Source organism: Coenobita brevimanus, chromosome 100, assembly GCF_032717465.1.
Source record: "Coenobita brevimanus isolate Jiangsu-jjx chromosome 100, ASM3271746v2, whole genome shotgun sequence".
NCBI lineage: Eukaryota > Metazoa > Arthropoda > Malacostraca > Decapoda > Coenobitidae > Coenobita > Coenobita brevimanus.
The window spans coordinates 56,676,865-56,692,756 of record NC_137053.1 but is presented as its reverse complement, the minus strand read 5'-3'; the positions used below and the strand labels follow the sequence as shown (position 1 = coordinate 56,692,756).

Genomic DNA, 15,892 nt, shown 5'->3' with positions numbered 1-15,892 from the left:
GGAAATTTAAGGCCAGCATTTTCTTTATTGGTCCAGTCTGTCAAAACGTGTACAGATCTTGTTAATTAATTCACATAAAAGAGAGGGGATTAGATTTATGCCTATCGACTCCACAGCACCACTAATGCCAACAATCAAGTTTCCGCCGAGTCCCTTACACCCCGTACAGCACTAACCCCAGCAGTCGCATTTACAAGAAACAAATGCGTTTTATTATTGCGCCCATTTCCTTATAACCCCAGATTGTTAAAGAAATTATTACCCGTATCTGCGGGAAGGAGCGGAGATAAGGTAGTAGTAGTTGTTGTGTCCCTAGGCTCATCTGAAACGTGAACCCGTTGGACTGCAGGCTTCAGTTCATCCTCTCTTGAGGAGATAGAGTAGTAGCTGAGGGACGTTTGTATAACCAGGCGGTTTAGGAACCTTGTTATATCGGTGCCACCACATGGAGGCGTCCCTCTCCACCACCGAGATTGGGTAGGTTTGAAAGATACGTGATCAGGTTATGTGGGTAATTTTGTTGGGTACTCTGTTGATTGGTCTCAAGTTGGTGTGCCTTCATATTCTATTTCTGGATCCCTCACACCCAGTGTACTTGTAAGAATGATGATGAGGGTGATGATGATAGTTAAATGGGGTAAAATGCTGATGTTGATGCTTTTGCTGATGATATAGTGCTGTAAGTGGGGGAAAAAATGATGATGATGTTGTTGCTGATGATTAATTGAGGAAATTATTATTAGTATTATTATTACTCGGTTAATTTCCGCTCAATGTCAAAAGGCTAGATATGAGTCATAACTCGGGAACCAATGGCCCGACTGGAGTGGAAATTGTTTTATTCAAGTTGAAACATTCAAGCGGTACCTTGCTTTAACAAAAATTCCGGTACAGTGCATCGTTTTTGCTGTGTTACGGCAACAAACAGACCAACAAACCAACGAACATAGGGAAATCTGATAATTATGATATAGATTATTATTGTTATTATTATTATTGTTGTTATTATTCTTTTCTGAGTGTGAACTGAATATACAAAGAATAACATTAAAAACTATTCACTCTCCTCCAAAGTCCAAGGATCCACCGGTAAGACTGAGTAAAGTATGGTTGTTTGATTTGCTTTATATTATTAGAACTCTTGAGGAGCAGAGCGTATTATTGGCACCAGTAAAAGGCTGCTTGGAAATAAGGATGCATTAATAAGGTTGCATTTTATATATGTGTTTACTACGAGGACTTCTTTAAAGATTTTACGAAGTATTCCTGTCATCTGTGGACGATGTTATTCAAGTCAGGAGGTTTTTCGAGGTGGAGGGGTTAGAAATAGCCTTCATGAACCCCTTCGTGAGAGAACCCTTAACTCAGTTGAATAAAATCATCTGGTTAGTTGCAAGAATAAATTTTAAAAGGACAGCATTGGACTGTGAAGGATTTTATACCTCAAGTTGGTTTCAGGTACTTGTAGGCTACTTCAGAATTGTATAACCGAATGTACTGCGTTGTTTGTGTAATGCAATGCTTTGTAAGTGGCGCTAGAAGAGATATAGAGTTCTGTATTTTTATGTACTGTACAGAGTATTTTATAACCCACAGTAGGTCTGTTTTATATCCAAGGGTCGTAATCAGGTGGTCTTATGAGGCTCCTTGATACCTCCTTCCTAGTTAGATTTATTAATTACACATTAGTATTGCCTTATGTCAATGGTTTTAAGAGATTATACAATATTTGCTCCAACTATAGGAAGAGAAAATGCTGTAGTCACACGTATATTTTCCTGTTTAATTGGGTATCTTAATCACCCCGGTCATAAAACTTACATATGCAGTAGTTGTCCTTTTTACAGCTTTTGACAGTATGTAAAGTATGAACGTATAAATCCTAGATATTATTGTCCTCTGTGTGGAATACGGTATACTTCTCATGCATAGGAGGGTCGTTACAATACACTGGTACCCTTCTCTCTCTCTCTCTCTCTGTCTCTCTTACGTAATATTGCATTATCTCTACTGTATTGCCTTGCCACAGTGAACACTCTTTCTGAAATCTTTCTGCATGATTATCCAGTTAAGGCGGACATGCAGCACCCGTCTAGTCACATTCTCATTCCAGTTCTATTGAAGTTTCTAACGCAAAAGTCAGTCTATATTCACAGTCCATCATGTACACGACTGGTCAGATTGTTATAGTCTTCCTCACTCTATCTTTAATCTTTCTCCTATCTGTGACCTTTAGGATCTTTGGTTCCAGGCATCTCAAAATTAAGAGGCATTAATATTTGCCCTCTTATTGTTTCGTATTGGAAAGGACAGATTTTTTTTTTTCTCTTTGCTATCTCTCTCTGGAAGGACAAATTTCTTTTCTATTTATTATCTCTCTTTGAAAAGGACAGATTTCCCTCTTTGCAAGATTTTCATGTTTCTCTCCTTCCTTAACTTTGCATAACATTAAATAGCACAGACTACTACATTCTCGTATTGACTCTTTACGACACGAGTACGTCTCTGCTATCCACCTTCCCATATGGTCGTTACTTGGCACATCACGTAGTCCATTTCATCTGCACAGTCGCCACCTCCTGCACCTCACTCACCTCATCACAGTCTTCCCTTACCACGCTCATCCCTTACCACATTCTCTAGACTCACCTCTCGCCACACTAACTCATCACACTCATCAGACTCACTCCTTAACACCCTAACTCGTAAACACACTCCCCACTCACTCACCACCGCACTTGTCTGTCACCACACTCACCTCTTACCACACACCACACTCATCAGACATATCACACTAATACTAATCCCTCACCACACTCATCCCTCACCACACTCATCCCTCACCACACTCATCCCTCACCACACTCATCCCTCACCACACTCACCCTCTATCACATTCACTCCTCATCACACTCACCTCTCATCAGACTCACTCCTTACCACACTAACCCCTCACCACACTTGCCTCTCACAACACATAATTCTCTTCAGCTTCCTTCTCACATTATTTACCCATGTCTCAATTTTTCTCCTTATTCCTTCACTACCTTTTCCCATCACTGTTCGCTCATTATTTTTAACTTCTTATTTCTGTCCACCTCTTGGCTCTCCCTCACCTCTTGCTCCTCCTCCTCTTTCAACCTTTAGAACCATTTCTTACCTACCCACACATCATCTCATTTCCCCGTCCACCAAAGTTCTCCCTCGCTCCCTCAGTTTTCACTCCTTACCATCTTTTCCTTTTCCACAACCTCTTACCTTCTTTCATCCCTCCACGGTCCCTCATTTCACTACCTTTCATCTCTTCTCAATCTCTCACTATTTTTCATCTCTCCATATTCTCTCGCCCTCTGGAAAAGACGTGTCATTGCCCCTCCATCCACGATCTCCTCATCCTTTTACCTCCCCACATTCTTCTACCTGTCTCCATTTTCATTGCTCATAATCTTTCAAATATTCCTCTCTTAATCTCCCCATTCCTGAGGATCGTTGACCTCTCCATAGTCTCGCACCGTCTTTAGCCTCTCCACAATCTCTCGCCTCTCTATACTTCTCATTTCTCTCCTTCTCCCCTACTTTTCTCACCCTTTATAATTCTTCACATCTACATATTCGCATAATTTTTTTATCACTCAACAGTCCCTCTCCTCTCTTCACTTCTCATCTCTCCCCCTGTTCCCCACTCTCCTCGCCACTCATTGTCTCTCACCTCTCCATAGTCGCACCATTTTTTTTCACCATTCAGCAATCTCCTCTTTACACCCCTCATCTCCCTCTCTCCCATCCTCCTCACCTCTGATCCTCGTTTACCTCCCGATAATCACAGTCTCACCTCTCATTATCTTCTTCCCCTGCACGATCTCTCACCTTTCATTATCTCAAACTTCTTCACGGTCTCTCATCTCACCATATTTCATCCCTCGACAGATTTTCATCTCACCATCTCCCATCCCTCCAGTCTTTCGCCTTACTACATCTTTAACTCTCATAACTTCTCAACTCTCCTCCCCTCTTAATCTCCTCATCCCTCAGCATCACTCACCTCACCTCAGTCTCTTACCATCCTTCATCCCTTAACAATCTTTCTCATTATTTCTTTCACCATCTCTCACCCCTCCACGGTCTCTCATCTCACGTCTCTCCAACACAGTGCCCGTCGTACCCGTCCAACAGCAACAACTGCAAGTCGGACAAGACCTGCAGTAGCACCTCTTTGGACTGCTACCTGCTGGACGACAACGGGTTCGTGGTGGTCTCTGAGAAGGAGGAACACACGGGCCAGTTCTTCGGCAAGCTGGAGGGCACCATCATGGAGTCCCTGGTGCAGAGCGAGGTGTATAAAAGGGTCAGGATATACGATTACCAGGCCGTTTGCTTCGACATCGACAGGGAGCCCAGTCCTGCGTCGACTCTTTCCACGGTAGGCACCAGGATTATTCATATTTATACACTTATTCACATATCTCTTTATTGCTTTATTTTGGGGGGCATAGTAGACAAGATTCATGACTACCAGGTTATCTGCCTCTATTTCGACAGTGATCCCAGACCTGCAGTAATTGTTTCTACGGTTGGATCCCTAGCTTATTCATTTATATATTTATCCACTCCTATAACATCTTGGAATACACGACTATCAGGGGGTTCGCTTCGACGTCAAGGAGGAGCCCAGGCCTGCATCCAGTCTCCTTGGTGAGTTTGCTTAGTTTATTTGGAGACGGAGAAAACGCTGGTAGGTGACATGGTAGGCGAGGCTGCCAACTACCCACTGATCAGATATACTACTATCTTTGGGTCACACTTCACTGAGTGACTTGCCAGCTGGGTTCTTGTATCCCAGGAACCACATACTACTAAAGGTATATAAGCAATTAGAAACCAAGAGATCTAGTGGGATATGGCACTGTAGTCGGATGTGGCCCGTATGTGTTCACATCCGAGGGAGGGTTTCTGTTTATAGCTCACATATAGCCAGTCAGGACGAGCTACCGATCACTCTGCTATTACACTATTTCTTGCCATGAAGATTTATTGTTAGAATTTTTGTATCTAATCGAATTATCCTTCCACAATTTTCACCTTTAGTAAAATCCCCTTCCTACACATTTTTGACCGCAAACTAGCTAATCCAAGTACAATCCAAGATTTCTAAGTCACAATATTTACCTCTGTAAACATAATCCCACTAAAATTCGCCCTCACGTCAACAGCCGGTGCAGATGATGAAGTGGGCAGCCAACTGGATGGTGAGCAACATCTTCTGGGTGCTGGTCAAGACGCACCTCTACACCCTATGGGACCCCAACTCCGCCTGGGCCTACACCCACACCCCCGAGGAGAAGAGGTATCCCTACTACGATCAGCCCGTGCCTCAGGACGACTATGACCTTGGGCCCAATGAAGGCCCACCACCGGGTGAGTCTGTGACTCTTTTGCGCTTTAGAGTTTCGAACTGAAGATCGACTCGGGTACAGTCTCAGTCAAAAACTACCATACGCATCTAGGATTTCACTTTAAGTAATTCTCCTACCTGTGTATTGTAGAGGGGCGAGTTCGTAATTCTTTTACACTCGTTCGAAACAAAGCGTGGACAACTTCAGTCAAGAAATCCTTTACACGTCCAAAGTTTTGATTTAATGAACTGAGAATCCAACTCATTTCGCCATAGTGGAGTATAACAAGACTCTTGCACCAAGTTATATGATAAGATCATTGATGGATGCTTAACTGTAAGTTAAGTCAAAGTAGGTATAATTATATATATATATATATATATATATATAGATATAGATATATATATATATATATATATATATATAGATATAGATATATATAGTATATATATATATATATATGGGGGTGGGGGGTGCGTGTGTGTGCAGCGGTATGTGTTTGTGCATTTGGGCGAGTGTGCGTGTCTGTTCTCGTGCACGTTTGCTTTGAGTATCCTCTTGGGGAACTTAGAATTGTCTAGGCAACAGATTATACGTTCTTTGAGCATTTCCTGGCGAAAATTAGATTTGCTGAAATTCATATTGTACAAACATTGATGCAGTGCTAGAAATAATATGTTTGGTACATTTAGTGTAACTAGAAATAATATTGCATGCCTGACAAGAGGCGTACAGGGTGAGGGTGGATGGTACGGTATTAAGAGGACCCATACTATACATGCAGGTATGTGGCCACCTTTGTACATATCTGACGAAGGCGTGACTGAGGAGGAGGAGGCGACAGTGGCTGAGATCGAGACGGCCCAGTATCCTTACTTCGAGGGTGATTTGAATTTGTATTTTTTCCTACCGGCTAACCATTTTTTTTTTTTTTTTGACGGTCAACCTCTGCCTGTTTTGTTGTTTAAGTAATACCGATCCACACGCTTACTCAGCTCACCTGCTTAATCTAACATGGCGCCTGGCTTGAACTTTTGAATCCGGTGACTCCGGTGACGTCTTTTAGTAGCTTATTCTTCTACTTCCAGACGATTTTATTCAGCTTGGGAGAGAGAGAGAGAGAGAGAGAGAGAGAGAGAGAGAGAGAGAGAGAGAGAGAGAGAGAGACTTACGGTGAAACTGTAAATGAAGGTTGTGTCTAAACTCTCGACTTCACAAAATCTCTCCTGAGCTGAATAAAACCTCACGGAAGCAGCCAGAATGAAGTTGATAAATGCGCCATCGAAATGAAGGATTCAGCTCACGGCCTGCTTACCAAGGGCTCACCAATCCTCTTTGCTTCAGTGCATCGACCACTGTAACACATACATTACAAATATTTATCGAACTGCATACCTGTCAACTAACATGCATATATACTTGCTAAGGTTTACTTGTACTCCCTGCCTACTTTAATAATCCAGTATGACATACTTAGTGGCCCATTTGTCTACTATTGGCCAGTTTACCTACCTACTGTGCCTAACTACTTGATCCTAAGTTCACATGACACGACTTGCTTGATTATCAAGTACCTTCCTAAATATTAATTATTTTTAATTCTGTTGTTCTGTACTTACTGAACACTTAAACACTTTACTGTGCCCACGTACGTTGTCTAACATGACACATTTTACTAACTTAAATAACTTGGATACCAGAGAATTACATCCATAATCTTCACACCTCACATTACCTAACATGACACTGTACACCCACCCAGTCCTAACTTCAGCATAATACCTGTAACACATTTCGTCTTAAGTCTATAGAGGAGCATACCTGGAACGAAGGTGAACCTGACTAAATCAACCTGAATCCATTTGAACTAACCTGAACCAAGCTGAAACATTATGAACCTATTTGTACTAATCAGAAACAGTCTAATCCAACCTAAATTACTCAGAGCTAACTTTAGTTGTCTCAGACCTTTCTATGCCAATCTGAATCAAACTGCGTTACTTTGAACCAGCGTGAACTATCAATAAGCAGCCTGAACGGGTGTAACTCAATCTGATAATCGCATGTGGTGTTGGGCCTAACATACGAGTATCCTAACCTGACTAACCATATATCTTGGTCATTATTTCATTGTAGGCTAATCTAAGCTTCAGTCATCATCATCATCATCATCATCATCATCATCATCATTTATTTTCATCACCACTGTCATCATCATCACTATCATCATCTTGATCGATCTCACCTAAATGATACCCACACCAAGCTGACACAGGAACCACGGGTTAAGACGATGGAGAGAAAGGGGTGGAAGGGATTAGGTGTAGAAAGGGGAAAGAGAAGGGAAGAAGAGAGAGGAGAAGAGGGGGAGGAACAGGAAGGAGAGGAAGAGAGAGAAGAGGAGGAGGGAGGGGAAGAAGGTGCCTCACGCGAAGGACCAGGTGTAAGCCACTAAGGACAAAGATATAAAAATTTACTGGAAAATCGTGGGAGTGGAAAATGCTGAAATAAGGTCCATAGTAATAAAGTAAAAATATAATGATGACAGAGAATGAATGAAGAGTAAAGGTAAGAGAGGATTGTAAACATGACGAAAAGACGAACTGAGGAAAAAAAGACACCACTATGGGAATGCTGAAAGATAAAATAATGAAGTAAAACTGAGTAGGTACAATGACAAAAAAAAAAAAAAAGGATAAAATTGAGGGTATATAATATGGTTAAAACAACATAATATAGGACTTGTTCATGTTGCCGACTTCCGAACGCCAACATATCTCTTAGCATCGTATAAAGTGAATAGCTAAAATAATAAAGTACTGCAATGAATCTTGAAAGTCAAATAGGCTGGATCTTTTATCAAAGGTCCACTGTGTGGAAAGTATTACAACCAAAGGTGACTTGGTTACCAGTATACAGTATTCACACGATGTGATACGTGGGAGGAGAAGGGAGGAGGGATCTGAGATAACAAAAACCTAGAATCTTGAAAATCAGTTAGCTGAACGGTCTTGTACATGAGTTAGAGTGTTAACAAGCTGCGTTGCACGGGATAGAAGTGGTGTGGAAAGGCGGTAATACCTTTGAACCTTGACAGACAACAGGCTTCACTTTGACTGTGGCCCTGTTATGTGTGAAATAGAACAATCAATGGTGGCATGTTCTTTAAGATATGGCATCCTAAAGCTGTGATGTATGGGAGTTGTGGGGGTGGGAAATGGGGGGGGAGGGGCTAGGTCCACGAATATTGTTAAATTTCATCTTTAAGTCTTTTGATTTTATAAATCTGCTTACTCATAGGTGACCTAGTTACCGAGATACAGTATCCACAACCCCTAGAAGTGATAGAGGGATGGGAAGGAGAACCTTAAACCTTGAAAATCAAAAGCCTTGTGCATTGTCATAAGTCTGTTATGTGTGAAAAAGAGTACAGTCACAGGGGACATTGCTACTGAATTACAGCAACCAGATTAATGCATCGGGTTCCTTGGAGGAGTGGGGAAGAGATGAAATAGTGCTTAATTAGAATGGATGTATGGATAAAGATGTTTAAAAAAGTATTGTGATTAAACATGATGACAAAAATTATAAGTTGGTGAAAACGCAGACTTAGCTGATTTCCTAGCAAACTCTCTCAGTCAGACTCCTGGGGATCTTATTTCTCATCATAGCTATTTGCCACTGTGCTACCGTCTTTATTTCTCGATATATCGGTACAACATTTGGCGAATTTCAGTGTTTTTAATTTCTCAATTTAACTCTCCCGCGGAAAAGAGCTTTATTTCTCAACAAGCCGTCTTTATCACACTCCTTATCTTTGTATATGAATTCTTTGTGTTCGAGGACACATTTTTTATATTCTTACTATCTCCAAACAGTATTATTCAGCTTATGATAAACTCTTCGAACTGAAGGAGTTAGATATAGTCTTAGTCAACCCCTTCAGTACGAAAGGCCTTTCTTAAGTTGAATGCACTCATCTGGTAGCGGTAAGAATGTGCTGAAAGCGACGTCACCTGGGCTCAGGGATGAGTGTCATTCTTTTCTCTTAAGGCATGCAATGGTGAGCTTCTTTTAAATACACAGAGTTCTTTGGCTTAGTGTTTCTGTAGAAACTCTTTGTCATACATCTGCCCTTCTTAATATCTCAACAGACAGTTTTATCACTGCCCCGAGCACATTATTCGCTTGATGACGGCACTGCTTAAAATACAATTAGGAACACTGAACAGCACTGTTTATGAACCATCATCATCATCATCATCATCATCATCATCATCATCATCATCATCGTCGTCATCATCATCGTCATCATCATCAGCACTATCATTATCAAGATTAACATCAAGAGAATAAAGATCTTACAGCAGACGGTTTGAATAACAACAATTTTCAGGCAGCAAGAAGGTCGACGGGGAAGCAAGTGAAGGTGATGGGTCGGGAGAAGAAGGAGAAGGAGGAGGAGGAGGAGACAAAGGAGGAGGAGAAGAAGAAGGCTCCGGACAGCAAGCCTTTAATATGCCCGATATTCCGAACTATGAAGTCTTGCTCGAGTCTGAAGTTGAGATACTGGAGACGCTTTCGGGTTGGTAGAGACGGAGGAGGCGAATTATCTCGAGGCTTTAGGAGGCTCCCTGACACCACTTCCTAAACTCTTTCGTCCATGTTCAAGGTGGCCTAGGAGACTTCGTGGCACTTGCACCTTAGCGATTTTGTTTGCATGCTACACTTCGGCATTCTCTGGTCCCCCTTTTATATTTAGAGGATACTGAGGTGCATCATGCACAATAAATCGCAAAGGGAAAGATGCTTCGATATCTCCAGTCACTTAGAATGCGACCCTAAGATTTTTGAAAACTGAGATTACTATATGATGATTTTTCTTTCTTTCTTATTTTTTTTTTTTTTTTCACCTGGGGGGGATTTCTAGAAGTAAAAGAGTTGAAAATTATACTTCTGAATTTTACCTCAGTTGATTAAAATGGTCTGGATGTGGCCTTAATAAAATACGTGCGTCTTTGGCGGCGGAAATGTTAACGATCTGCTTTACTTTCTACACCTTCTTTGTTATCTTGTGTAGATTTTTTTTTGTCATGTTAATTTTCAGTACGATGATTTTTTTTTTCCTGATACCCCTCGGGCTACACGATTTTATTCAGCTGTAGAGGGTTGTGTCATAGTGAAGAATCTTTTTTTCAACTGCCTTCTCTATGATAGATGTCCCCCAGTAAAATAAAATCGCCCGATGATATTAAACACACACACACACACACACACACACACACACACACAGAAGAAGGTCATCGTACTGACCAAGCAAATATCGACCGAGATTACAAGAGGAACATAACATCATTTTAATTATGGACAGAACTGTAGTCTTTATAAACAGCAAGGGAGTGGTAAAGGTGTTGCGTGGAGAAATAAATCCCGTTAATAAATATTGGTCAGGGAAGCGCGTTGGAAGCCTTCTAAATCTACGAGAACACAGCCTCCAAAGTGTGTGTGGCTGAGGGGAAGATGCTGTGTTGGCCAGCCTCTCCCAGTGGCGTGTCTAATTTAACGTAGAAGGCAGCCGTGATGGAACTTCTCTGGCTGTCGGTGCATTAACCTTTTCTACTAACCTCGTGCATCCCTAATCTTTTTTTTTTTTATTATTATAGTGGTCGCCAAAGAGATAAAAATAGTGCAAGATTACGGTGTTTATGCTAACTTGGTGCCATTTTTTTTGCATCGTAGTGGTTGCAAGAAAAGTAATAACAGCGCAAGGTGATGATGTATACTAACTCCGTGCCCATTTGATGCTTCGTAGTGGGCGCCAAACAAAGCAAGATACCGCGAGACTGTGATGCTATACTAACTTAATGCCGTTTTTTTTTTTTTAGTGCATCGCCAAGCAAGTAGCAGAAGAAATGGTGCTGTACAGATAATTTGTTAAGTACTGTGCAGTAGAAGACATGAAAAACAAACTCTCTCTTTCTCTCAGTCTCTCTCTGTCTCTTTAAAAGGTGTATCTAACCTCTCTAGTTCGAAGGCTCTCCTAAGCTGAACAAAATCGTCTCGTGGCAGTGAGAATGAAATAAATAGTACATAGCTGGACTGAAGGGTTTAAATTCATCCCCTGTTTGTTATCTCCTCGGAAGTAAACAGTCAAGTGGTGGGAAGAAGAAATTAAGAGGAAGGAGTACGTCGTTGGTCTGAAAAGCTTAATTATCATATAGGTCTGCTGCGAACACAGTGCTCTCGCGTGTCGTCTCCAGGTGCTCACAAGACAGAACACAACCGGAGCTTTCAAAAAAAAAAAAAAAAAAAAAAATAGGACCAATCTTGCTCATTTAACAATCACGGGTTACCCATCTCGGCAACGACACTAGTTTCTAGTTTACTCTCGCTATCTCCAGACGATTTTACCCCTCAGACGATTTTGCCCCTCAGGTTAGAGGCCCATTTGAAGTGGCGTAAGAGGCCTCGTAACACCTCGTCCTCAGCTCCATGTTTTACTTATTACACCTCAACATTTTTTTATCTACTCTTCATATCACTTTAAAATCAACATAAAATTGCATAAGTAACGTACAGGAGGATATTGAGGTGACATGTGAAGAATAGGTCGCTCAAGAACAGGTGTTGCGGAAGCCTCCAAACGACTTAAAATGCGACGATTACTCCATCATTCAAAAAGGCCTGTAATGCTGAATCAGATCGTCAGAGGCTGAGAGAGTGAAAATTTAATAAGAAAGTGCTTCCGTACTGGAATGTAGTTTTTTCTTGTGTGGTTTATGTGTGTTTTTTTCTGTTGTTAGTTTGTGTGTTATTTATTCGTGTGTGTTTTGTTTGTATACGTGTGTGTAAGTGTGTTGTTTTTCGTCGGCGGGTTGTGTGTTTCGTGCGTTTTTTCTGTGTTTTATTTGTTCCCGTATGTACTCTATGTTTGGTTTGAGCGTGTGTGCTTTGATCGCTCGCTGTCGCGCGCGTGAGAAAATATTGTTTTCCAAAGACCAGATCTGGACCTGTGAACTGGCGTGGTTAGTGATGGTATACGATTTACTTACGGATTCGTTTATTTTCTTACATTCATACGAACAGTAAAGTTCAATAACTACTTACCAACTTAACCGTATAGTTATTTTTTCTGATACTTCTTCCTTACAGACTGACACCTTTATGACGGAGCCAGTGAATGCGTGTGTTTGTGTTAATATATTATGGACGACTTGTTAATGTAGCCCTTTAATAGTTTTGTGTCCATTTCTATATCATTCGTTTATATTTTATCAATAGTCCTTAGATATGCATTACGTTAAGTCTACATTGTGTTTAACCAAGTAAATCAATTATCATTGTCTCTATTATCTTAGTGTAATTATTTTAGCTCTCTGTTATATGGTCTATTTTTATCTTACATTATACCTGTTTTATTTATCCATTTATTTATTACCTTTCAGTAATTCTCCAGTACTTTATGGTAATTCTGCACCATCTTCTGATATATCTATTTTATGCTTATGCCTTACGAATTTCTGTTTCATCTAACTATACTCGTACTGTATTTTGTCTTTCAGTATATCTACAAAATCAATCAACGCATCCTTATCATACAGTAATTCGGTGCTCTTTAATGCTGAAACATTTTGACTTCTCACTAGTTAATTTTTAAAATATCTGTATCGAAATTGTGATGTATTTCTAGATTCAAGGTACAGTATGTTTTTTTTTCTTTACTTTTTGAGTGAAATAGGAAATAATAAATAAAGTAAGAAACTATACTTTAGATGTGGGATGGGTAATAAAGAAACAGTAGTAGTAAAAATAAAACATGAAAACAGAACTATCAACAGGTTATCGTGTGAAACTGGACACACCTACCCGTCCACCCACCTACGTACCTACACACACACACACACACACACACACACACACACACACACACACACATCCTTCATTTCCGATATTCTCAGTTTCACTTCACGAGCAAGCCATCCACACAACGGCATTTAAATTGTCATTCTAGTCTTGTTGATTTATTCATTCTTTCATTTGATTTATCTATCGTTTTATTTACTGATTAATTTGTCTGGTTATTTTCCTTCGAATTATTAGTTTTTATTCCCTTCATTTATTTAATCGTATGTTTGTTTATATAATTATTCGTTTATATATATATATATATATATATATATATATATATATATATATATATATATACTGTACATCTGTTTACTTCTAAGTTCCCTTTCCATTGCCCAAGGACAGTACTGTTGATTTAATCAGTTGCACTAACGCAAATTTATAAATCCGTCTTTCTTATCCATCTGTTTATCTGTCTGTCTGTGTCTGTTTATCTGTCTATCTGTCCATCTATCCATGTACTATCCATCTATCCGCTTATATCTATTTATCTGTCTGTATGTCTGTCTCACTGTCTGTCTGTTTTTCTGTCTCTGTGTCTGTCTGTGTGTCTGTCTGCTTCTTATTTATTCTTGGTCTAAAGGAGGGAAAAGACGAAAGTCTGACTGAACTGTCCGTCTGTCTTTCTGTCTACTGTCAATTTCTTTCTCTTATAATTCTTTCTCATTGCTTATATTTCCCATCTCACCCCACATAACAATATAACAGAGACCCCAGCAGACGAGAAGGACAAGAAGGCCATATCTAGGAATACACTGTTTGTCTGTCTGTTTACCTCTCTGTCTGTTATTATGTTTGTCATTCTACCCCTCTTTACGTAGGTGTCCATCTTTTTTCTCTGTCTGTTGATCTGATTTTTTTTATGGGGAAAAGGGGCAGGATGATGATGGTGAGGCCTAAATCTGTCTATCTATCTGTCTGTCTATCTGTCCGTCTGTCTGTCTACCTATTTGTCTATCAGTCTGTGTATTTAACAATCGTTCAGTCACTCATTCTATCTGTCTGACTGTCTCTCTCTCTGTCTATCTGTATCTATATCTGTCTATCTGCCTGTCTTCTTATCTATCTCTCTGTCACCCCAGGCAATAATGCAACAGAGGCTGAAGCTGACGATACTGACGAAGAGAGCCTCATGCGTGAATACACTGACTTGCTGGACGAATATAATGAGGGAGATGGTAATATTTGTGTGCCATCCCCACTCCCCTTCCCTCTTCCCCATTTCCTACACTGACTGGTTGATTTGACACCTGATTGGTCCCAGTCATAATTGTTTGATTCATGGAGTGGTTGATTTGGTTACCCTTATCTGACTAACCTGTTTGGATTCTCCCCTTCTCCCCCAGCTGACCTGGTTTGATCCTCCTTTTCGCCTCTCCGTTCCTTTTTGGTTGATCTTGTTTGATACTCTTTTCGCTAACTGACTTGGTTGACCCATCTTTCCCCTTTAACTCATCTGGTCTGACTCACTTCTTCCCTCTTAATGATTTGGTTTGATCCACTTCTCTCTAACTGACTGTTTGACTCACCTCTCCCCAATGACTGACCTCGCTTAACCCGTCTTCCCACCCACCCCATAATTAGATGACCTAACTTTTCTGAATGACCTAATTAAGTTGTGTCGTCCATTCGATTGACTTGGTTTGACCCACCGGATTGAACCACGTTACTTGTTACAGGTTCCATTAACACTGCCAAGCTCAATTCTAGTATTCCTTTCCACTTGGAGCAGTGATCTCGTTGGCTGAAGAGTTTCGCACCTTTACTTACAACGATTAATTTTGCGTACCGTATTACAGTTTGTTCTTTGCAAGTTAATTATTGATTTATTGCGATAGACAACTTAAATCACAAAGAACAATACAGCAGCTTAACATAACAAATGTAACAATAACAGTAATAATCATCATCATCATCATCATCATCATCATACAATAATAATGATAAACTGGCAAAGAAGAGGTGCAAAGGAGCCTCATAAGCCTACGAGAATATGGTCCTCGGTCTGGATTCAGGTTGTAACAAGAGTTGTGCAAATACTTCAAAGCTCTTTTCATCGTGACTGGAGTTAAATTTGTCTTTTTTTTTCTTTCCTTGTCACGAAATTTTTCCCTTATCTTGTATCGTCTTCCTCAACCTACACTCACATCCGGGCTCACAAACAGGTTTCTAGTTTCTAGCGATATGACAGACCTGTATTTGTAAATGCAGGAACAAATTCGCAGTTGTGGTTGTTGGTTGTGTGTGAGGAATGTATGTGCGGGATGTGTGTGTGTGTGTGTGTGTGTGTGTGTGTGTGTGTAGGGGATGGTTGGGTGTGTGAATGTGTGGGTATATGTTTGTGTGTGCGGGTGTGGATGTGGATATGAGTGTGTGGGTGTAAAGGCTAACCTATATTCCCCTCACCAAAGACTATGGGTTGATATTCACAAAGGGTCTCAGCTATTTTGTAGGATGAACAAGTCTCCCATGCAGTGTACTATTTTTGGAAATTGTTAGTTTTTACGTATTTTTTAACTTTTATTATTCATTCCAGTTTGGCTGTGAAGTGTTTGCTGGCTGTATGAGTAAGATGAAAAGATGAACAACCA

General features: G+C 40.4%; 1 protein-coding gene across 1 annotated transcript in view; it reads left to right on the top strand.

Annotated features, from left to right (window-relative positions):
- stj (voltage-dependent calcium channel subunit straightjacket) overlaps positions 1 to 15,892 on the top strand; it is a 504,277-nt gene that overhangs the window by 432,242 nt on the left and 56,143 nt on the right. Inside the window, exons 28-30 of the mRNA XM_080284182.1 lie at positions 4,151 to 4,420; positions 5,211 to 5,415; positions 6,178 to 6,276. Coding sequence (XP_080140308.1) covers positions 4,151 to 4,420; positions 5,211 to 5,415; positions 6,178 to 6,276 — 574 coding nt within the window. The remainder of the gene's footprint in view (positions 1 to 4,150; positions 4,421 to 5,210; positions 5,416 to 6,177; positions 6,277 to 15,892) is intronic.